Here is a 24,362-nt window from a genome sequence, read left to right on the forward strand (position 1 = left end):
AAGTGGTTAATGTAAAAATAAAATATAGCCTAGCTATCACACAAAGATTTGGTGCAGGGCCCCCTGTAGTAACTCTGAGGACCCCCTGTTGAAGACCCCTGCCATAGACAGAAGTACAGACATTTTTAATAGGGCGCCTTTTGCAGTGAAAATACAGTATACTCCTCCAAAATCATCACATACACTGGAGAAACTTCACATTTATGATTGAACACTGCCACCTTCTGGTAAAAAAAACAACAACAACCAAACAACTGTCAAGACAGTGACATTGGATGTATTAAATTAAATGTAATATTAAAAGCCAGTGGTTATCAAACGTTTTAAAGTCAAGGAGCCCCACTTTCATATGTATTTTGGCTGGGGTGCACCCCATTTATTTTAAAAGATTTTGTTTCAGGGACCCACCCAGAAGAGAAGATATTCTACATTATTGTCATTAATAGCTGACCTATACAATTTCAAAACGTGGAGGTTCCCGAATCCCCCCGGCCACTTTGAGAACAACTGTGAATAAAAGACTAGGATCAGGTATTTCAGTGCACGACCATAAGGCTTTATTTGAAGATGTGTGTTTTAGAGATGTCAAGGATTACAGATATCTTTCCTCAGGAGTTGAGTCAACTACAGTTCTACAGATTGCGTGACAGACAGTGTTGTCTACTCTGCACACACGTTCGGGAGTATGAACACAAATGGGAGTAAACAATTTCTTCTTTTGTTTTGCGGCTACATGTTTGGCTACATTTTTTTTTTTAAAGCTACATGGTGATCTTAAAGTGTACCTTAGGAGTACCATTTTAACATGCAAGAGTGCTTCCACTTAATAGACTCGACTTAATTGGATTGCACTTATTTTGATGGCGTTATTTCTCAAGTTTGATTAGCGTGTTTCACTGGTCTGAAGTTAACCTACTGTTATGGAAACCATGCAGACATAAGTCAAAAAGGTCAGGACAGTAACCTTTACCGATATGAAAGCAGGTCCTAATATGGATAAAAAATGACACCCTTTTCAATTGCTCACTGAGACTTTCTGAAGTTTTCAGAGCCAAATACTTCTCCAACTTAACATTTACTAAGTATACAAATAAAGGCAAACGTAGGAATGTAAAATGCATGGAATTGTTGCCGTTATGGAATGGAAGAGGCAAAAATGGTGACTCATTATAATACCAAATACACGATTGTGGCAGTATTAATTAATGAAATGCGCATGACAATGTGATTGTGATGGAAAAATAACCACTGTCGCGATTGGCCAAACAGACATGGCTAAAAACATGAGCGCTATTGTTTCATTTGTTGCTTCACATCATCATAGGAACAAAATGGCACTTGATTAGTATAGTGAGTTGTTTTGATTGCACTGCTTTGTATTTGCGCGGTATATTTGCACATTCCATATGAACATGAAATGTGAAATATCATGGCTAATAGAAAAGAATTGGCACCAAGAGGTAGAAAGGCCACTGTGTTTTGAACTAGTCAGAAGTTAAGTGGCAAGAAAGAGTTATCGGACAAACTGTCCCAAGTGCTTCTTTCACAGTTTTCATCAGCTGTACAATCTTCCAAACAAAGAAAACCGCATTACACAGTTTCCACTCCAGAAAAAGTCCTGAAAAGGTCTTAAATCTCGGGGGGGGGGGGGGGAGGAGGGGGGGGCAGAATGAAGGTATGAGATCTGATTTGAAGCTTCGTTTCTGTATCCAACATGTTGATATCGCAAACCAATTAATAAACATAAAGGCACCCAGGCGAATTTGGGATAAAGCAAACTTTGAACCTTTAAAACCGAAAGATAAACCACGTTAAGTCGCTCAAAATATAACATCTTCACTTTGTCTTCAGTTTATTTTCCGAGTTACGCTGATGCCAACTGGAAGAACAACAAAAATACCTACAGCATTAAAAAAATAAAAATGGAAGCTGAGAACCCAGCTCATTCCCTGGATCTCAGCCTTGCTCTGATATGTACACAGGTCACTACTGTATGGCCAAAGCTAGGATGGACACCAGTGGGGAACATGCTGAACCAATCAGCATTTAAGCCCCGACTTAGACTTGACAGTGCATTGTGTCTCCCACCGAAAGAAAGATGATCTACTTGAGTATTCTGTTCATTAAGTGTAATGTGGCCACTGAATGGCAGTTAGATGCAAGCTTGATGCCAGTTCATTCCACTCAATCCCCCCCCCGTCCTCTGGATGTTGCAGTTTGCACTTTGGGAGGACGGTGCTGTTATTCTCATCGGCGTCGTTATGGACTAGTCTCTTTTTAGTGCGAGACAGCAGCCTGCAACTAAATCAGTCGATATACTACACACTATCACTTCATCTTCATCCGCACAGGCTCATCAACAACAATCGGATATTAAACTGAGACGAACAGATTCTACACTTAGCCAAGTTGAGGCTCAACGATGTGCCACTCACTGGTGTCCTTTCCAGCAAGCTTGGGCCCTTGGATGGAGATGTAAAATAAATACAGTGTACAATCTTTTTTTATATACAGTGTGATGGATAGGGCACAGTGTGTGTTAAATGAGGTGCTCTCCATTTCTTTCTGTCATAGATAGCAGTGAGTGTTGGGCTGGCTCCACTTCTTTAGAGGATCCGAGATCTCTTGCTGGCCAGTGACCCATGCTGAAAGAAAGAAGAGACATGTTCAATCCTAGGCATCCGTGTCATTTTAGACACTTTGATGTTCTCAAAGTGGGATCCGGGGCCATCAAAAGTATTTTATATACTATAACCATTATATTACAAGCTCGTGACGAGCTATAGAGCTTGTAGATCTGCCAACTGGCAAGTTGTGCATTACATGAAAACTCCTGTAATGTCGGACGTTAATGTTACATTTTTTATTTATTTTTAAAGTACCGGTACATTCATCCCAAAAAAGTAATCAATATTTAGATCGCTAAGAAAATAAGCAGCCCGTGGATTAAAACAAAATCAAATCTCACAACTGAAAGGTTTCCTAAAGAATAACAAAATATGTAAAGTTGGGTTTAGTAATATTGTTCCTGCTGTTTTACATACTGCCAACCAGGTGAAGAAATCAAAGAGATGGGATGCTTCTGGTCATATTGCTAGCAGCTAGTTTGACCACTTCAAATGTTCTAATGAATCTTAATATAATAAGCGACAATAGCTCATCTACAAGCTTGAAAGCATTGAGAACATGGATCGTCTAATTTCGTTGTGCGACTTGCTTCCATTGAAGACATGTTATTCTATAGAATTAACCCATTTTGGGCGGGAACCCCTTTTGGTGTTAGCATTATGTTACACTTTAGCTATTGAAAAATAGCAGATCTACAAGCTCATAGCACGCCACCGAGTGGCGCGCTACGAGCTTGTAGGTCTGCTATTTTTGAAAAATCGAAGAACCACTGACAGAAACATAGCTTTTTCAGAAAACTGTCTGTGTTAAAATGAGTGAAATCAGTCGTGGACACAGACAGGTGAGGTGCAACACAAGTAAACAACACAGGATGAGTGTGTTCGTTTCTCTGGCCTACCTTAGCCTGCTTGTAGAAGTGGGGCGCCAATTCAACCAACCACGATGATTCAACCGCAGTCACATCACGCATGTAGTACTTTGAAGTCTGAACCACTTCATTGAAGATAACCCTGGATAAGGACAGAATAGTTGGTATTTAAGTTAATACTTCGAACATAGTTGTGTTCTGCCCATGACCAAGTTTTTATTAAACATTTTTCATTTTACAAATCCCCCAAAATGTTAAAAGTTAAATAATAAAAATACTACTATTTTGTCATGAAATGCTACAATATAGTGTATGTGAATTGTATGAAATACAATACATATTTACATGTATCCGTGACATACATGACACAGAATAAATAACGTACCATTTTGGAGGGGTCTCCCCAAACAGCACAGAGTTGGGGTGGACGAGGAGCTCACGGTCGTCACGTAGAGTCCTGAGAGGGAGAGGCAGTGGTTTACAGACCAGGACCATATCATTATCATTATCATTAAATTAATATCATTATCATTACAGGCCAGGGTCATATCATTGTGACTGTTTCAATATACTGAGAGGGAGAGGCAGTGGTTTATAGACCAGGACCATATCATTGTGACTGTTTCAATCAGACAGCAAGCTCGCCATAGTTGTCATCAGTTAGGTTCTCAAACTTTTCAGACCGAGACCCCGCCAAAAAAACATATTTTAACTGAAGTGGGAACACCCCACCCTGAGGAGTGGGAACACCCCACCCTGAGGAGAACTTGCACTTGCCCAAATGTGCCCAAAATGTGCTGACCTCATCACATTTGTGCTGACTGTTTTTAGCCCAAGGAGTGTTTTTTGTGCAAAACTAATGCTTGGAACATAGGCTGTTAAAACTCCTTCAGCGCCACCTGGGGGTCACCAGTTTAGGCTCTGAGTGCCAATTCTCCCATTATAGAGAAAGAAATAATTTGTAATTATATTATGCATGTAATGTGCATGTCATCATCACCTGTACACCAGATTAGAGGAATTTTCAAACTATAGATGAAAAAAATATATATATATATTTTTTAAGAATAGGGGGGGAAAAAAAGAATTCCCAAGGGAAGACGTCTTTACGCCCGTGGCATCCATTACCGGTACTTAATAGGCAATTAGACGTCTTGACGTCTTTGGCTACTAAACCGTTTTAATGGTATGTTCACATATAAACCCCTATAAAAAAAGAAAGCTCAATACAGCCAACCGGTCAGCAAGTGGATTCATGAATGTCAATGTATGTACTATATTCTTTTTTATTGGCCTAAAATATTGTCTATATTATAGACAATATTGTGTCTATATTATAGACAATATTTTAGGCCAATAAAAAAAAACTATAGTGAAAATAGCCCATCTACAAGATCACAACGCCTCGCATTGCGAGCTTGTAGATCGGCTATTATCGTTGGCTCTTCCTTATGTAATTGACATTTTGGACAATGTTTGACCTATCATTTTTTATGCAGTAATGGCCTTGTAATTACATTTTTAAATATATTTTAGAGGTATTAAAAAGGTATTTTAATACCCGGTCCGAGTGTGTGTTTGGTGATGGCTGACACAACAGGTGTGCCGTCACATCTTCTAGCTCTGATTCGGGCCATGTGTGACTGCTTAGATCAGCCATCGTCCTACATCTGACAACAGTTTAATATTGTGCGGACAAATGCAAATCATCTATCTTCCGTTCTCCATGGTCTCCTACCTGTAATAATAATAATAATATATAGGTCTCATACCTGTAGGATCCTGAATGGTGAATGCGGGCCGCGTTGGCAAAGAACCCGACAGCAATGCACTTCAGGATCACATCAGGGTCACCTGGACAACACAAACGGCAGAAATATTAATGAACGGCACATGATAATACATGACGGGACAGATGAAAGCAAAAAATAAATCCCACATTTTCAGTCCTAAATCCTGTGTGAAAGATGTCCTCCACACTAGCGTGCTTTCCTCAACAATTTACACCATAGGTCAAATTATGACGTTTTAGTAATACTGTTCCTGCTGTTCTACTAGCTCTGTCCATAGCTCTACTAAGGAAAGTAGGCTTTCTAATGACACAACCCGCCTTTGTTTTGGTGAGTAGCAAAAACGTTTTTTTTATTTACGCTAAAGAGGAGAGGCTGGTCTGCATTCATGTGAGCGGCGGAAGTTGAGAGTAACATAGCTCTAAGCTATGGACCAGAGCTACTGTTCTACATACTTCTATGGAATCCAATGACTGAAATTATTCACAACACACACACCTTCACTGGTGTTACGCGGCACTTTGAACTTGTTCATGAGGCGGCGCAGCTGCTCTCTGACCGTCACAGCTCGCAGGAGACCCTTGTAGTTTAGAAAGTGTTCCTGACACCACTGGGAACTCTTCTGGTGCTGGAGAGAACAGAGAGAGACAAGGGGCAAAGGTTAGCCAATAGAAAGTGTTCCTGACACCACTGGGAACTCTTCTGGTGCTGAAGACAACAGAGGGAGACAAGGGTCAAAGGTTAGCCAATAGAAAGTGTTCCTGACACCACTGGGAACTCTTCTGGTGCTGAAGACGACAGAGAGAGACAAGGGTCAAAGGTTAGCCAATAGAAAGTGTTCCTGACTCCACTGGGAACTCTTCTGGTGCTGAAGACAACAGAGAGAGAGACAAGGGTCAAAGGTTAGCCAATAGAAAGTGTTCCTGACTCCACTGGGAACTCTTCTGGTGCTGAAGACAACAGAGAGAGAGACAAGGGTCAAAGGTTAGCCAATAGAAAGTGTTCCTGACTCCACTGGGAACTCTTCTGGTGCTGAAGACAACAGAGAGAGAGACAAGGGTCATAGCAAAGGTTAGCCAATGGAACACAACCACCCAGGGACTCCAACCACTACAAGGCCTACTAAACATTGTGTAACCAAGTGGACCACTGGCATACCGTTGATGTACTGCACATATAAATTGGAGATAGTTGTTTTTTCCATCAATGATTATTAGAATGACCACATTAATGGTCAAATAGCTCTTGAATCCACTTTAGCTGTATTTGGGTGAAGTGATGATAATATAATAATAAGGAGTCAAGGACACATTCAAGTATCTGACAATGTTTAAAATCACCATACCGATTTTCTAAAAACATTTTGGACATAGCTGGGTTCTGCCCAACAGCACCATTATGGTTTCATGCAAGCATGAAAGCATGACATCATTGAAAATGTTCCCCCCGTTTAGCCGACGAGACCGAAAATCTTAAAACGTTAATAACTCTTGATCTAAATCATTCCGTCCAATTTTAAGCAAAGATTATGTGTTAGACGGCCCACCACGGTCCTGTCGCTAGTCGCGGTAGAATTAATCATACCTCCCATTGTTGTCGATCGCCTCTAGAGTGTTTTGGCTACATCTAGCTGCTTCAGCCACATCCGGGATAACATCCGGTCCGTCAGTAAAAGTGCTCCGCAGCTATAAATCACTGGGCGCTATGATTTAATGGATTAAATAACCCCAGGCGTTCAGGGTGTTAACTGGTGTTACGCAGTACACTCAGGACAAGAGAGATTCTCTGTCATAGGTTACTGTTATGTACCTGTGTACCGTATTGCACAGCCACATATCAAGGCTTTTTTCCACATACCTTGATGAATGCTTCATACACGTTCAGCATAGTGAGATGATCTCCCTCAGCCACTGCAAACTTCCTGTGTTCTCTAGCCTGCAGAGTCAAACATCACAGATGTGGTTATGTTTTATGAAGTACTCCTCTGTGACGATGTACACAACAGAGTCAAACATCACAGATGTGGTTATGTTTTATTAGTACTCCTCTGTGACCATGTACACAACAGAGTCAAACATCACAGATGTGGTTATGTTTTATTAGTACTCCTCTGTGACCATGTACACAACAGAGCCAAACATCACAGATGTGGTTATGTTTTATGAAGTACTCCTCTGTGACCATGTACACGTAGTTATGTTTTATGAAGTACTCCTCTGTGACCATGTACACACCAGTGATTCTCAACCTTTTTCATTTCTTCTTTTTTTCTTTTCCCCAAGGACCCCCAGTTTGATATGCATTAGTTTCAAGGACGTCCGAGTCCCCTCTCTAAACTGTAAAATATTGAGTGTTCATTTAACTATGAGAGTGTACAAACGGGTATATTTGTACTACACTCTTGGGAGTTATACAGACCCATGGGGGTCCATTTTGGACCCCTGGTGGAACTATGGTTCCCCAGTACCAATGCATTGCTTCAGATTCAGAACTATGGTTCCCCAGTACCAATGCATTGCTTCAGATTCAGAACTATGGTTCCCCAGTACCAATGTATTGCTTCAGATTTAGAACTATGGTTCCCCAGTACCAAAGTATTGCTTCAGATTTAGAACTATGGTTCTCCAGTACCAAAGTATTGCTTCAGATTTAGAACTATGGTTCCCCAGTACCAAAGTATTGCTTCAGATTTAAAACTATGGTTCCCCAGTACCAAAGTATTGCTTCAGATTTAGAACTATGGTTCCCCAGTACCAAAGTATTGCTTCAGATTTAGAACTATGGTTCCCCAGTACCAAAGTATTGCTTCAGATTTAGAACTATGGTTCCCCAGTACCAAAGTATTGCTTCAGATTTAGAACTATGGTTCCCCAGTACCAAAGTATTGCTTCAGATTTAGAACTATGGTTCTCCAGTACCAAAGTATTGCTTCAGATTTAGAACTATGGTTCCCCAGTACCAAAGTATTGCTTCAGATTTAGAACTATGGTTCCCCAGTACCAACATATTGCTTCAGATTTAGAACTATGGTTCCCCAGTAACAAAGTATTGCTTCAGATTTAGAACTATGGTTCCCCAGTACCAAAGTATTGCTTCAGATTTAGAACTATGGTTCCCCAGTACCAAAGTATTGCTTCAGATTTACAAAACCCTCAGTTTCAACTCACAGCAGCTTTCTTCTGATTGGGCGGCACGACAAAGATGTTCTGGATCTGCATCATGGCGGCGATGGTGACGATCTCTTTGGAGCAGCCGAAGTTCCCCGACTCCAGGAGCATCTTGGCAAACATGGGGCTGAGAGGGAACTCTGCCATCCGCACGCCCATGGGGTCAGTCAGCCGGCCATACTGGTCCAGGCCTGCCAACACACACACACACGGATTAAAACAAAATAAAATCTCACAACTGAAAATGTTTGTATGGCAAAGTCCTAATGTGCCGCCCCAGCACTGTTTCCTACCCAATTAACACAATGCAAAGTGATGTATTAGTCAAATTGTTCCTGCTGTTCTACAGACAGTACTACCAACCTGGTGAAGAAATCGCAGATTGAGGCTTAAACCTTTGCCTTTATATGAAATATCGCTCTGCCAAACTGGGAGTTTGGCAGAGGGAGAGTAGCGCCCAGCATTACAGTTCAGGCAATTGACACCGGTTGAAAAATGGGTTGCAAAATCGTGGGATATTAAAAATAATGAGTAATTTCTTACCTCCTAGAGCGTAGAGCAGCTCCAGAGCCTGGACCATCGTCTGGGCTGGGGGAGGCTGTTCAATTACAACACCGGAGGTTATGTCAAGTACAGCAATTTAATTAAAAAGTTTATAATTTAAAAATATAATGCCACATGCCTTTAAAGTTAAACCCACTTTATTTTTAACCATATTAACCCCTGGTGCTATATCTGGACAGAACTTTGAATTGGCATAAGGTTAATTTTTAGTAAGAGTTTTGTCCCTTCAGCCATTAGCTGCACTTAACAAAACAGAACACAACAGTCCCCAGTGATACTGGGGACTGTTGTGTCCTATTTATATGTTGTTGTTCTGTGCTATGTGGTTCTGTGTTTTTTCTGTTGGAACAGACTGTGAAGATGAATATACCAGAGGAGACAATAAAGACAATTATCATTATTAGTGCCCCTATTCTGGGTCGAACATTCAAAGCCAAAAAAGTACTTTTGTACTTTTACTCTTACTGTACATTTTGAATTTCCGGACGTAAACGTTTTTCTATATTGTAGTATTGATATAAAACTGTGAGTACTTTTTCCTCCGCCATTGACCAGCTCAGTGGCCTTGTGGTTAGAGTGTCCACCCTGAGACTGGGAGGTCGGGGTTCGATCCCCGGCCGGGTCATACCAAAGACTGTAAAAATGGGACCCAATGCCTCCCTGTATGACACTCAGCATCAAGGGTTGGATTGGGGGTAAGTCCCTGCAGCATACTAGCGTCATGTCCAGGGGGTGTACTTGTACATCAAGCTGCCTCACGCTACAGAAACAGGAGATAGGCTCCTGCCCCTATGGGCCTCATGGCTCGGCAAGGCTACTTACTTACTGCCCAGCATGGGTCAGGTACTCACAGAGAGGAAGCTGAAGCGCAGCACGTTGTCGATGCCCAGGGCTTTGAGCTGCAGGATGACCGGCGCCAGGTTGGTGCGCTGCATCTCTGGCACCGTGGTGGCCGGCAGCTTCTCAAAGTCCTCCTCTGATGGACGAGGGAGAGAGAGTCAATGGGCTGTACTGTATGCACACAGAGAGAAAGTCAATGGGCTATACTGTATGCACACAGAGAGAAAGTCAATGGGCTATACTGTATGCACACAGAATAACTCTTCAATGGGCTATACTGTATGCACACAGAATAACTCTTCAATGGGCTGTACTGTATGCACACAGAATAACTCTTCAATGGGCTATACTGTATGCACACAGAATAACTCTTCAATGGGCTATACTGTATGCACACAGCATACCTCCCTCTGTAGCTTGTAATACCTCCCTCTGTAGCTTGTAATACCTGATACCTCCCTCTGTAGCTTGTAATACCTCCCTCTGTAGCTTGTAATACCTCCCTCTGTAGCTTGTAATACCTCCCTCTGTAGCTTGTAATACCTCCCTCTGTAGCTTGTAATACCTCCCTCTGTAGCTTGTAATACCTCCCTCTGTAGCTTGTAATACCTCCCTCTGTAGCTTGTGATACCTCCCTCTGTAGCTTGTAATACCTCCCTCTGTAGCTTGTAATACCTCCCTCTGTAGCTTGTAATACCTCCCTCTGTAGCTTGTAATACCTCCCTCTGTAGCTTGTAATACCTCCCTCTGTAGCTTGTAATACCTCCCTCTGTAGCTTGTAATACCTCCCTCTGTAGCTTGTGATACCTCCCTCTGTAGCTTGTGATACCTCCCTCTGTAGCTTGTGATACCTCCCTCTGTAGCTTGTAATACCTCCCTCTGTAGCTTGTAATACCTCCCTCTGTAGCTTGTAATACCTCCCTCTGTAGCTTGTAATACCTCCCTCTGTAGCTTGTGATACCTCCCTCTGTAGCTTGTAATACCTCCCTCTGTAGCTTGTAATACCTCCCTCTGTAGCTTGTAATACCTCCCTCTGTAGCTTGTAATACCTCCCTCTGTAGCTTGTAATACCTCCCTCTGTAGCTTGTAATACCTCCCTCTGTAGCTTGTAATACCTCCCTCTGTAGCTTGTAATACCTCCCTCTGTAGCTTGTAATACCTCCCTCTGTAGCTTGTAATACCTCCCTCTGTAGCTTGTAATACCTCCCTCTGTAGCTTGTACTAAGTATAAATCAGGCTAGACGAGGAGAAAGAGAAACAGTGTAGAGAGCCATGACAGATTGCAGTGCCGCTCCACTGGAAAAGCAGCTTTACTGATGCAGCATTTCTCTAATAGAGACATGTTGATGAATGCATGCCACCAATGACGCTTGCACACAGCTTCAACTTGTAGCGTCGGCAAAAGAACGGAAACTCTTTGCTGACGCTACAAGAAGCCGTGCGCGAGCGTCATTTCCATCCACCAGCTGTTTAAAAATCACACCCGTGTGAAGTGAGGGACGCTAATATATTAAAGTCTAATTCATGTTGATTAGGTGATGTAAAACAAACAGTGGCAACACAAACATTAAATTCTCTTTATTGTTAATGGCATTTAATGTTTGTGTTAGGGACAAGATGACAATGGCGTTTTTAAAACAAACATTAAACCTGTATATAGGATGGGCTAGAGCCCCTCAAAAACTAGGAAGAGACGCCTGCTCTAGGCGTTTTCTTGCCAGAGCTCAGAGCACCTGCTATCCAACACGGTAGCCATGTAAAAACATTTGAAGCGAGAAATAGGCAATGCAGTAACCCCAAACTGATTCCATTTTATTTCTATAACTAATTAGTTAGATCAACTGTCGCTGGTAGTTCACACATACCTGTGTACAGTCTGAAACACTTGCCGGGGCGGTTGCGCCCGCCTCTGCCCGTCCTCTGACTGGCCGAGGCCTTGGAGATGGGCGTGACCACCAGGGACTCGATGGCCGTGCGAGGGTTGTAGGCTCGCAGCTTCACGAACGCACAGTCGATCACAAACACGACGCCGTTTATGGTGATGGAGGTCTCCGCGATGTTAGTGGCCACGATCACCTGAGAATGTGAAGAGAGGGTCAGGTAAACATTTATTAACACTGCGTCACCCGAACGGCCAAAACTTATATGAAGAGCATTATAAATGGAGAATACCATTAGACTGATAAACACAGCAACTTGACTTTCTACCTAATGTTTGCATTGTGAAGAAGGCTTAACTGTAGCACAATGCATTGCGTCACATTATGCATTATAATCCAAAATATGAATAAAATACAGCACTATCGTGCCGAGTAGTACCGTTGATTTATTTTTTTATAATCGCTTTTACTATAAGCGAAGTCTTACAATATCTCAGATTTAAAGGGCCATCCACTCCAAGAATACTGGGGCGGCAGCTGTCAGCTAGGTCTACGGCCAAATACATGTCATTTGGGGGGGGGGGGGGGTAACTGTTTGAGCACCACTGATAAAGCAACATGTACATTGTACAGCAACACGCTTTTCAGAAAACTGTTAAGATTCAGAAGACATTCTTAGAATGGGCCTCAGGCCTTTAACGAGTTAAAAGCATGAATTAGCATCATGGATATTGGTGTGGTGGACTCCAGCCCTTTATTCACAAGAAATCAAATGGAGTGCGTGACATTCACCTTCCGACAGTTATGGGGCGCCCTCTCGAAGACCTTCATCTGCTCGGCGTAAGGCAGACCGGCGTACATGGGCAGAACCCGCAGGTATTTCTTCATGCCGTGGCGTGACAGAGACCTGGCCTGGTCCTGAAGAAGAGACGCCACCTTTTCCACCTCGTCCTACAACAGCATCAATAAAACACACAACAGTTTGACGGCACTAAACCTCTACTGTGTGTGTATTCTATTGATTGATTGATTGTTTATTTATTTCCGTGTCCTGCACACAATGTGCCCAACCCTCATGGGTTTATAAGACACCATTTCACAATTGCATTTACAGCATGTTTACATTACATAATTCACGCATTTACAGCATGTTTACATTATTTATTTATTATTATATTACAACTCATTGATTTATACAGGGTACTCTGTCTTCTTTCCCAAGCTTGACAAATAAAGTCTTCCACAACAAAAGTCCCTTTGGCAAAACATATCTCCATTTTTACATAGTCATTTAAATCTATTCATCAAGATCATCAAAGGTGCTTCATTAATGGCCGTTTTGAAGGAGGGAGTCGCCCTTTTTGATGGCTGTTGGTAGGGAATTAATGTGAATGTGGGTCACTAACCTGCCCGGTGAGGAAGGCCAAGACGTCTCCATCCTCCTCCGTCTCATGGATCTTCATCACGGTCTCCACCGTGGCCTTCACGTAATCTGGCACCGGGCTAAGAGCAGAGACACACACACACACCTGTGATGCAGGTGTCGCTAGGGGGAGGAGGAAGATGGCGGCGCAGAATTGTATAGGCCAGTTTTGTTGTGTTGCGGCGGAAGCTAGAGGAAGCATGCCAGTGGGGTAACAGTGAGAACGGTGGCCTGTGATGCAGGTGTCGCTAGGGGGGCGGAGGTGTGAGGTTGCGCGTTTTCCCATGTAAGTAGATGGGGAAATGTTAATGCACTAATAAAGTAATTATTAATTTTGAATGTGGTAAATGGGGAAAAGGGCTTCGTTAAGACCTCCATATTATTATGGTCAATGCCTGTGTGACAAGTGGGAGTGATGGGTGCAGGCAGTGAGGAGCTACGACAGTGTTTCTGACACACATTCAGACAGACATTGACAGCAATCTGGCAATATGAATGAATCACTTTCAACCTGGTGGTGCCCCTATTTTGGGCATGTCATCATATTCAATTCAATTTTATTATTATAGTGCCACTAATCACTACAAGTTGTCTCAATAAACTTCACATAGAGCAGAAACCTGATGTTCCTCAAATCACGACGTTTTTCAAATTGAAAATAATCGATTATTTTGCACTCTGTTCAGAACTCTGTCATGGATCTGGGCTCTGGTAGAATCAGTACCTGACCGTCATGGGTCGGGGCTCTGGTGGAATCAGTACCTGTCATGGGTCGGGGCTCTGGTAGAATCAGTACCTAACTCTGTCATGGGTCGAGGCTCTGGTGGAATCAGTACCTGACCTGTCATGGGTCGGGGCTCTGGTAGAATCAGTACCTGACCGTCATGGGTCGGGGCTCTGGTAGAATCAGTACCTAACTCTGTCATGGGTCGAGGCTCTGGTGGAATCAGTACCTGACCTGTCATGGGTCGGGGCTCTGGTAGAATCAGTACCTGACCGTCATGGGTCGGGGCTCTGGTGGAATCAGTACCTGACCTGTCATGGGTCGAGGCTCTGGTAGAATCAGTACCTGACCTGTCATGGGTCGGGTCTCTGGTAGAATCAGTACCTGACCTGTCATGGGCCGGGGCTCTGGTAGAATCAGTACCTGACCGTGTAGAACACGTCCACGGGGAAGGTCCGTCCCTCCACCGTCAGAATCCCACAGGTGTCCTTGCTGGGATCATCAGTCTCATTCAGGTTGAAGAACTCTTGGAATTTCTGCATCCAGACAGAAGCATCATGTAGATTTAGAAGACCACAATGTTTTATTTCAAAACCAAACGCAACAGAGCCCTGCTTCTCTTACCGAATACACAATTGTGCGTAATTTACTGGAGCATAAAAGTACTGAATATAAAATGGCAGAAATACATAAACGCTCAGGTGGCGCAGTGGTAAAGTCCCTGCCCACATTGTGAGTTTGAATCCACCGCGGTGCTTCAGGCTTTGAATCCACCGCGGTGCTTCAGGCTTTGTTGAGCGACTCTATGCGAACAAACACACCATTTGTCAGCCTTCTGATTGGTCCCTGACTGACGAACCAGCAGGCTCTTTCTGCCTTGTTTATGTTGAATTTGCTAAAACATAATTTTTGGAAAAAACTAAAAACAAGAATTGAATGCACAGAATATCAATACGAAGCATTTGAAAAACACATTATTTCAATGGCAGTGGATGGAGAGAAAGGATTTTTGTCCAACCACGAAACGGCCACCGATGGGTGCGAAGAGGGCCACAACCACGGGCGGGACTTGACAAAGGGTGAAGACACCACCGTTTAAATGCCTCAAAAGAGGAACAAGATCACCACCTCCAAATCCCTGAATTTGTGTTAGTTATACTATTCTCTACCATACAGATTCATTAAAATAACATTTTATTCACCTCACACACACACTCTCACTCTCACATCCCTCTCACCTTGGCATCCAGCGTGGCCGAGGCTACGATCAATCTGAGGTCTCTTCGTTTCTTCTGGATCTATTGAACGGTCAGGAAGGACAAAGTATTGAGTGAAAGGAGGAAACAAAAAAGGGCCATTATGAAAAATTGACCCTCCTGTTTGTATACAAAGCCCTTAATGGGCCCTATCCTATCCCCCCCTCTACCAGGACCCTCAGGTCAGCAGACAGGGGTCTCTTAGGGGTTCCGCACACAAAAAAAAGAGGCTCAGGGGCGACCGACCCACACTGTGGAACAGCATTCCCCTCGCCGTTAGGTGTGCGCCCTCCGTTGAGTCTTTTAAATCACAACTTAAAACATTTTTATATTCACAAGCCTTTGCATCACCGACATGATCTTGCACCTTTCCTTTTAAATTACTTTGTCCTATTTTCCTGTTGTTCTATTATTGACGTCTTCTGCACTGAATTGTACTGTATTGTACTGTATTGTATTGTATTGTATTGCATTTTATTGTATTGTATTGTACTCCACTATATTCTGCCTTGTGAAGCACTTTGGTACAATGAGAGTTGTTTTTAAATGTGCTATATAAATAAATTTGATTTGATTTGAAGAAGACCCAAAATGGAAACAGGCACATCTCAAAAAAGTTAACGGGTGCTGAACAAAAGATATACATACAGAAAGAAGGTAGGATGTCCGCACAGCGTTCTTATAAGCTCCCAGTAGTATTTTATTAAGGATTAAACATTCCCACCCCATCGCGTCTTCATCAGGAATGAAGACCCGATGGGGTCGAAACGTTGAATCCTAAATAAAATATTACTGGGAGCTAAAGAACAAAAATATATATATATATATATATATAACAGATATAACAGATGTAATGTCACTTATTCAAGTGTCAAATTCACCTTTTTCAGCAGTCCAATTGCTATGTCTGTGTACAGGGTTCTCTCGTGTGCCTCGTCTAACATCAAAACGCTGGGAATGACAACATCACAAGGGTCAGTTACAGTTACTGCAAATTAAACCGATCACATATCAAAACGGGCACAATGGTGAAATACCGCTACCATTTCTTTAGGGCTAGGGTTCCTTCTGAACCCCAACTTCAGCTATTCTGGGCACAATACAATATGTGAACAGTACACACAAGTTGAAAACTGCCAAACATTTGGCACAAATACAGCACCGAAGTGCAAATGTAACACGAGTCACATACCCGACATAATCGCCGGGGTGATTTGTTTATTTTTGGAATACACATGCAATCTAAGATTTCTCTGTTGGGATTTTGACGTCGGTACTCTATAGCTGATCTACAAGTTTACAATGCATCGTTTTCAAAGGGACTTTTGTTGTGGCAGACTTTATTTGTCAAGCTTGGGAAAGAAGACGGAGTACTCTGTATAAATCTGAGTTGTAATATAATGAATTATGTAATGTAAACATGCTGTAAATGCGTGAATTATGTAATGTAAACATGCTGTAAATGCGTGAATTATGTAATGTAAACATGCTGTAAATGCAATTGTGAAATGGTGTCTTATAAACCCATGAGGGTTGGGCACATTGTGTGCAGGACACGGAAATAAATAAACAATCAACCAATCAATCATATAGACCAGGGGTACTCAACTGGCGGACCGCGGTCCGCAACCGGACCGCGGACCACCTCTTTGCGGACCACCCAAAAATGTTAAGTTAATAATATAAATAACATCAGATGGTATACATTTCTCATGTGAAATTGCTGCAAAGGCCCCCAAAATGTCCCCCAAGGGCCCCCAAAATTCTGGCGCGCGCTACGCGCGCACAGTGTGGCCTGCCAGGGCGTATAACTCCCGGCCTGATTTGGAGTTCCACTCCGGGCCTGCACTCTGCACCCCATTATTGGTTGGGTGGAAGGGGATCTGATTTGTATAAGCTTGGCTTAACCATACTAAACGGGCATAGAGCCCCGTTCTCCGATGGACGCCGCGCATGGGACCGGACCTCGGTCTTATTCAAAAAAATATTTGTGGACCTTCATCATTTCTAGTTGAGGACCCCTGATATAGACTATAGAGGGACAAAAGGAGGGAGCCAAAGAGAGACCCCTGGTGAACCCCAGTCAATGAAGTATGTAAGATGTCAATGAAATCATGTACCTGTATTTCTTCAGCAGAGGATCCGACATCATCTCTCGCACCAGCATGCCATCTGTTAGGAACTGACATCAACAGACACGATTAGAAGGAAACCTGAGGTATTCAAATTGTGATGACCATTTTATTTACGACAGGTGTAACTACCTTGATCCGGGTGGCCTGGGGGTCCGAGCAATCATCAAATCGGATGGTGTAGCCCACCTCGTGTCCGAGCAGGGCGCCCCTCTCTTCTGCTAGGCGGTTAGCCACCTGTTGTGTGGATTGAAGGAGATAAATTTACTTACTAGTAAATTCATACTAGAGTGTGTCTAGTGTGTGATTTGAAAGAAATTGAAAATGAAATTATTTTTTGTTTTACTGCCCTTTATATGAAGAGTTAAGACATGTATTGTTTTGTAAGAAGACAACCATCTGTGCTGGCTTTTTCTGGTTGGAAGACTATGAGAAGCTGGAGTTTTGTTTTGGGAGGGGTATTTTTGCTTTGGCAGACTTTTTATGCAAATCGTGGGAAATGAGGCAGAATGTTTTGTTTGTGTAAAAATGTTTCTTTTACACAATGCAATATTGAAGCAATGTTATGGTGTGTCCTGTAAGTCCATGTGGGCTGGGCGCCTTTGGTGCATGACACAGAAATAAAGAATCTATCTATCTATAGTACTAGGTCATACCTCAAGTTTATTATTATTATTATGTTTATTATTTTACATGACAGGCAGCGAGGCAAGAGGTGCATGGAAAGTCTTTTCTTAATTCTTATTGGCGTTCCATGTTGTTTGGTCGCATTCGAGTTGTGCAGTACGCCAAAACCCACGCTCAAATTTAATTTGGGAAATTGAGACAAATAAATGAGCTTCCTCAGTCTCTGACTCTCTGACTATATTCCTATGTGCACATTTCAGATTGGTTGGCCAACCAATCCATTGAAGGTTGTATGAATCTGCATGAAATACTTGCCATTAATATAGTGGTTGCAACTGTATTAATTGATTGCCCGAGTCCCGTGGTGGGAGTTCTGCTCTGGAAATATTAAGTAGTTCCGGTCATTTTGTGGAGGGCACAGGGGGCCACGCATTAAAAGTAAATCAATCCACAAAACTAACATCATTTGTATTGTTGACCCATTTCTAAAATATTAGTGCAACTTTCGTTAATTTTTGGTCCCTCTATCACATGTATTTCATAAGTATTTCATACAGCTTAAGTAAAAATAATAATAATCAGAACTATCCCTTTAATAGTGTAGGACATCACTTCACAAGGTCTTTGTTTACTACACATTTTGGTCACACTGCTGCTCCAGTGGGACCGATTTACGTACTGAAATAGCAGCCACACGCCGGGGCTGAGTGACCCCGATCACCTTCCCTTCTGCCGCCCATCCAGCTTCCAGGAGGTACTGAAATGAGACGGGTTGAAGAAACAGAAATAAAGATAGCATCAGATGGTCCGGGCTCTTGTGTTTATTATGAATGACTAATGTGGTGTTGCTGTAGAACATGATGATTTGTTCCCAAACCCTGCTAAAAATATGCTACTAAAGCATTCCAACAAGACAAGGTCGTGTTGAATCACTCTGGGAGTTTAGGCTACATGAAGGATATCAGTCCAGTGCTACCATCAGCTGCAGCTATCTAGCCTGGTGCATACAATTTAGGCATTTAGCAGACGCTCTTAGTCCAGAGCGACTTAGGCAAGAACAAAAAAGCATGGGAATACATCACATATATAAAATGCATTTATCATGAAACATGCGTAAGCTAAGAACGTAACTAGAACATATCTACATGACACTATACATATAAACTATACATATTTACTATACTATGCTATACATATGTACTATGAAGTGCTATGACTATATACAATGCAATTATTGTGCTGTCTACATGACATGCTATAAGTCTGTTCAAATGCTGTTCAATCTAAGTCTAAAATAGCCTACTATAGAAACTGGTGAAACATTGGCCACATTATTTCATAATATAAGAAAGACGCAAAATTTGTGTAACCGAGTGCTTGGCGGTTCTGGCTCCGATGCCGACCCCAAATATTCCTAGCACACCAATTACCCTTGCTTGACCTTATCAAAAAAAAGGTGCAGATTGCACAATAAATTCTAATGGATTGGACAACCTATATTGCAACACATTGTGAACCTGTATGTAGATGGATCTGGCTGTACTACTAACCTGTATGTAGATGGATCTGGCTGTACTACTAACCTGTATGTAGATGGATCTGGCTGTACTACTAAACTAACCTGAGGTATCTGCGTTGTCTTGCCACATCCCGTCTCTCCCACAATGATGACCGTCTGGAAGCTTTCCACCAAGTATAAGATGTTGTTTCTGTGCTGGAAGAAGGAACCACAACACAATGCAAACGGTTTCAGAACCGACATAGCAGTTTAGGACATCCGGAATTAGTGACACCGCCTTTTCATATGGCCGCAGCAGCACAAATCATTTCAACTCAATTTGTAATGTCTGTCACAGCATCAAGCGAGGCAAGCGGCAGCCAGCCAACTAACTAACCAACCTTGAAGACGGGGAGTTTCTGTCTCTGCTTCTCGATGGACAGGGCGGTGTGAGGGTTGAAGATGATGGGAGAGCCGGTGGTCTCGCTCGACAGGTCCCGTTCCTCTGATATCCCAGGTGCCTCAGACCCTGACCGTGATGATGATGGTAAAGATACCGTTACAATGGGGTCACTCTATATGTTCCCAGGGTCAGGTTCAGGTTCAGGTTTATTTGTCATTTGTATAGATACAGAGTATACATACAATGACATTTATTTTGCTCAGAGCACTCTCAGTCTTACATACACAGGACATAAACAAACATCTATAGTGCAAGAAAAGACAAAAACAGGAAAAGAAAAGTGCAAGTGAAGTGAAGTGCAATACAGTTCAAGGTCAGCTGTTCAGCAGCCTGACTGCCTGGGGGTAAAAACTGTTACTGAGACGGGTGGTACGAGATTTGATGCTCTGGTAGCGTTTTTTGGAGGGGAGTAGTTTGAACAGGGTATTTGCGGGGTGGCTGGTGTCTTCCATGATGTTATGGGCTTTTTTCATACAGCGAGTGGTGTAGATGTTATGGAGATTGGGTCATTCTGTAGTGCTGATGATTTTAGCTGCTGTTTCTGCTGCTGCTGGTCCTATGAAGCGGGACGCATACTCCAGTGTTTACTTGCTAACCTAACCACAGCGGTGGTTAGTAAAAACAGAGATGTGTTGGGGTCAGCGAGACGCTTATCACCACGGCTCAGTGACGTCATGATATAATTTTCCTCAACCACTGTGGTCAGTAGGTTATCACTTAAAGTATGCATGAACCTTAAGACCTAAATAACTCTTATACAAAAGGTCTGTACACTCTTACAGACACGTATAGTCCATTTGGAACCCCCTCACAGAGGCAAGTGTCCCCCACATTGAGAAACACTGCTATAGGTTAAAGGGAACCGCAGCATCCCATTTCTTTCCAGTGGGCAGGTGCTATTGCAAACATCCCTCGGAAATAGCCGATCTAAAAGTTCATAACTGGCACTATTAAACCACCCTAACCATAACCCAACCAAACCCTAATAACTATAAACCAGGTTGGGTTTTGCAAAAGGGAGATCCTGGTAACATAGATAGGCTATGCTGCTCCTTATTGCACCACGACCCCCCAGTGTTACTATATTACCAATCTTGGTTTCACGTTTAAACTAAAACAAAACAACAAAATGGAACCGCTATTAATTTGTACACACTCAAGAGTTATACCTAACGGTTTGCTACTTTTACTTTATTAGGCTAACCCATGGACATGTGTTTCAATTCAATTGTGGCCATCGCGTTGATCTTATCACATGTAATATGTGCATAATGTGCATTTAATCCTCGGCTGCAGAATGAATGAAGCCCGCAGCAGATACGGATTTACGCAGCTAACGTTACAGTCAGAATAGTTTATACGTACAGTACGCTACGGTTACGTTGCTCCCACTAACGCGATTACCGTTCAAAGACGTTCTCGGAGACACTGGACACCCATGCGAGGTGTTTGATATGATATTTAGTATGATATTGACACACTTACCCGGCTTCCAAAATTTCATCGTGGCGGGGGAAGCCGCCATCTTGCCCTCTACGTCACGTGCCATGTTCGCGTCGACGAATGACGTCATACTTTGGGATCTCTTTGACTTCAGCAGTTAGAAACAATAACCTAGCTCTGGTCCAACCTACTAACAATAAGATATCCCCTAATAAGATATAAAAAATATATATTATTATTATTATTATTATTGTGGATATCTGAAATACGAAAGCCTAAATAGGCATGGCATCTTCGGACATCATTGACATCTGAAATTAAAATTGTGGATATAGGAAGAACTGAAATGATCATCCAGTTTAACTGTTAAATGTTTAAAGCTATGATAGACCTATACTAGCCCTGGAACATGACTGCCATGGAATACGAGAGTCATGTTTACAGGGCTAGACCTATACGTGATTTAACATTTTAAAATGTTATCTGTTTGTTCAGTAACATGAGTCTACTGATAAATGGGTAGGCCTACTCTCTCTTGATTGGCTGAAATTATGTCACCTACCTGAAAATGTGTTTTCTGTTCATTAAAGAGAGACAAGGAGACCCCTGTTGCATGCTTAACAAACACTATACTACAATGATTACTCACAATAGGCGGCGGCCTATAAGTGCTTTAACCTTTTAACAAAATCCTTTTCGTTTTAACCAAAAAAATAAGCAATACCTCTAACCGGCTTGCCATATTGACGGACAGTGAACAAACCGGCATGGACTCGCCTGATGTCGTGACCAATCCAGTGGACATCTCCAAACTCTACAGAGAGCTCAGCCTCTTCCCCTCTCTGAGCTCTGACGTAGGAGCTGCCATCACCTCTCCGTATGGAGGCAAATACAGCAACGTCTACACGGAATGGAGCCAACGCGACTTGGCAAGGAACATCAATATCAAGTTCTGCCGACAGTACGTCGTGTTCCACGACGACACATCCATCGGTGGTCTACTCCGTCCGTACCTTCCAGAAGCTGCACCGAGATGAAGGGAGAAGAACTGCTTTTTTTTTTTTAAGATGTTTTTTTGCGGCTTACGCCTTTTATTGATTTTTGAAGGGACAGACAGTAGGCTGACAGGAAACGGGAGAGAGATGGGGGGATGACATGCAGTAAAGGCCGTGTCGGGTCCGGGAGTCGAACCCGCGGCACACTGCGACTGGATTACCAGTCCGGTGCCCAGACCGTTACGCTACGGCCTGGGCCAGAAGAACTGCTTCTAAGTGAAGATTCACCTTCTGGAGAGATGAAGGCGGTGGTCAGAGACGTCTCTCTGAGAGGGGAAGACAAGCAGTTTGTGGAGATCTGGAGTAAGAACGCCTTGGCAAAGAGCATCAACCTGACCGCCTCAAAGAAGCACGGCAAGGTCTACGGCGACGACCTGTTCGGCTGCCTGGCATGGTCCCATTCCGAGACCCATCTCCTGTACGTGGCAGAGCAGGAGAGAGCGAAGGCCGAGTCCTTCTTTCCAGACAGAGTCACCAGAGTGGTCCTCCACTGGAGACGGGGAGGATACTTTGAAAATGGAGAAGAAAGCAGCCACGAAGGGAGACCAGTTTGTCTTTTATAAGGACTGGGGAGAGTCCCTCGTCAATAAAAGCCGGCCAGTGCTATGCGTGTTGGACATCGAAGGCGGCAATGTCTCTGTGCTCGAGGGAACACTTGACAGTATTTCACCGGGACAGGCGTTTTGGGCTCCAACGCCACGGGCGTGGTTTTTGTGGGCTGGTGGCACGAGCCTTTCAGACTCGGCCTCAAGCTCTGCCCCAACAGGAGGTCGTCTTTGTTCTATGTGGATCTCGCAGGAGGGAAATGTGAAAGGCTGTCGTCGGGCATCTGCGCGGTGTGTTCCCCGAGACTCAGCCCAGACCAGTGTAGGATTGCCTACCTGGAGTGTGGCGTCTACGGTCCCCACATGCAGTGTAGCAAGCTCTGTATATATGACTGGTACACTAAGGAGGCCTTGGTGGTTGTAGACGTGGTGAAAAGACCTGGACTGGATGGTTATGTCGGTATCTATAGCTCCCAGTTGTCCCCTCAGTGCTGGTCTGCCGACAGCCAGCGTGTCCTCATCACCTGTCCCCAACGCAGCCGCGAGGACCTGCTGGTGATAGATATGACCACAGGGAGCGTCACCTCGCTCACATCTCACAAGACCGACGTGGGTAACTGGTGGCTGCTGAATGTGCAGAGAGACTTGATGGTGATCAGCTGCTCGTCTCCAAACCGCCCGTCTATAGCCTCAGGGTGGGCTTCCTGCCACCGAGAGGGGCTTCTTCCCAAGAGGTGGACTGGGTTACTCTGGAGGAGTCTCAGAGCCGGTCCGATATCAGCTGGCAGATCCTGAGCTTTGACCCTCCCTCAGACCAAGACAACACTCAATACCCTGGCCTGGGTTTTGAAGCCTTGCTTCTCATCTGATTGGCCAGTAACCCAGGGTTCTATAAGGCGTGTGTGGCTCGCAATCCTGTCACTAATATGGCCTCGATGATGTGAAGTACAGACATCCCAGACTGGTGTATGGTTTTGAATACACCACAGACTGTCTTCCTCAGCCTGCCGTCTAGGAACAGATGCTGAACAAATCTCCCATTAAACACGTGGCACAGGTGAAGACTCCAGTACTGCTCATGTTGGGGGAGGATGACAAGCGCGTGCCTAACAAGCAGGGAATGGAGTACTACAGAGCTACTACAAAGTGCTACGGGTCCCGGTGCGGGTGCTGTGGTACCCAGGGAACCATCACTCACTGTCCAAGGTGGATGCTGTGGTACCCAGGGAACCATCACTCACTGTCCAAGGTGGATGCTGTCTCAGATGGCTTCATGAACATGGCTCTGTGGATGACTCAGCACCTATGTCAGAGATGATGGCACACTGCGAGTTACGTGCATTACAACCGTACACACGTACGCACGTACGCGGAGACGTGGCGCATTTATATAGGATGCTGTGTGTGTGTGTGTGTGTGTGTGTGTGTGTGTGGAGGAGGGGTGGGCCGGCCATTGGGT

General features: G+C 43.6%; 1 protein-coding gene and 1 pseudogene across 2 annotated transcripts; one reads left to right on the forward strand and one right to left on the reverse strand.

Moving 5' to 3' along the window:
* Nucleotides 1–534: 534 nt before the first annotated feature.
* Nucleotides 535–21,394, reverse strand: dhx35 (DEAH-box helicase 35). The gene is made up of 21 exons (XM_083768261.1): nt 21,346–21,394; nt 19,799–19,926; nt 19,521–19,613; nt 18,579–18,656; nt 17,405–17,509; nt 17,261–17,322; nt 16,022–16,091; nt 15,123–15,182; nt 14,308–14,420; nt 13,144–13,240; nt 12,530–12,688; nt 11,723–11,933; nt 9,869–9,993; nt 8,997–9,051; nt 8,454–8,644; nt 7,144–7,221; nt 5,785–5,914; nt 5,269–5,350; nt 3,882–3,953; nt 3,527–3,638; nt 535–2,645 (listed from the first exon to the last, which is right to left on the reverse strand). Exons 1-21 carry the CDS (start codon nt 21,383–21,385, stop codon nt 2,607–2,609), a joined length of 2,100 nt encoding a protein of 699 aa, XP_083624387.1. The 5' UTR covers nt 21,386–21,394; the 3' UTR covers nt 535–2,606.
* Nucleotides 21,395–22,070: 676 nt separating this feature from the next.
* On the forward strand, nt 22,071–23,772 carry LOC310861290 (acylamino-acid-releasing enzyme-like; annotated as a pseudogene). The gene is made up of 2 exons: nt 22,071–22,296; nt 22,560–23,772. The product of its transcript is annotated as an acylamino-acid-releasing enzyme-like (transcript).
* Nucleotides 23,773–24,362: the final 590 nt, after the last annotated feature.

This window comes from Protomyctophum parallelum (genome assembly GCF_964188405.1).
Source record: "Protomyctophum parallelum genome assembly, chromosome: 7".
In the NCBI taxonomy this organism is placed as follows: Eukaryota; Metazoa; Chordata; class Actinopteri; order Myctophiformes; family Myctophidae; genus Protomyctophum; species Protomyctophum parallelum.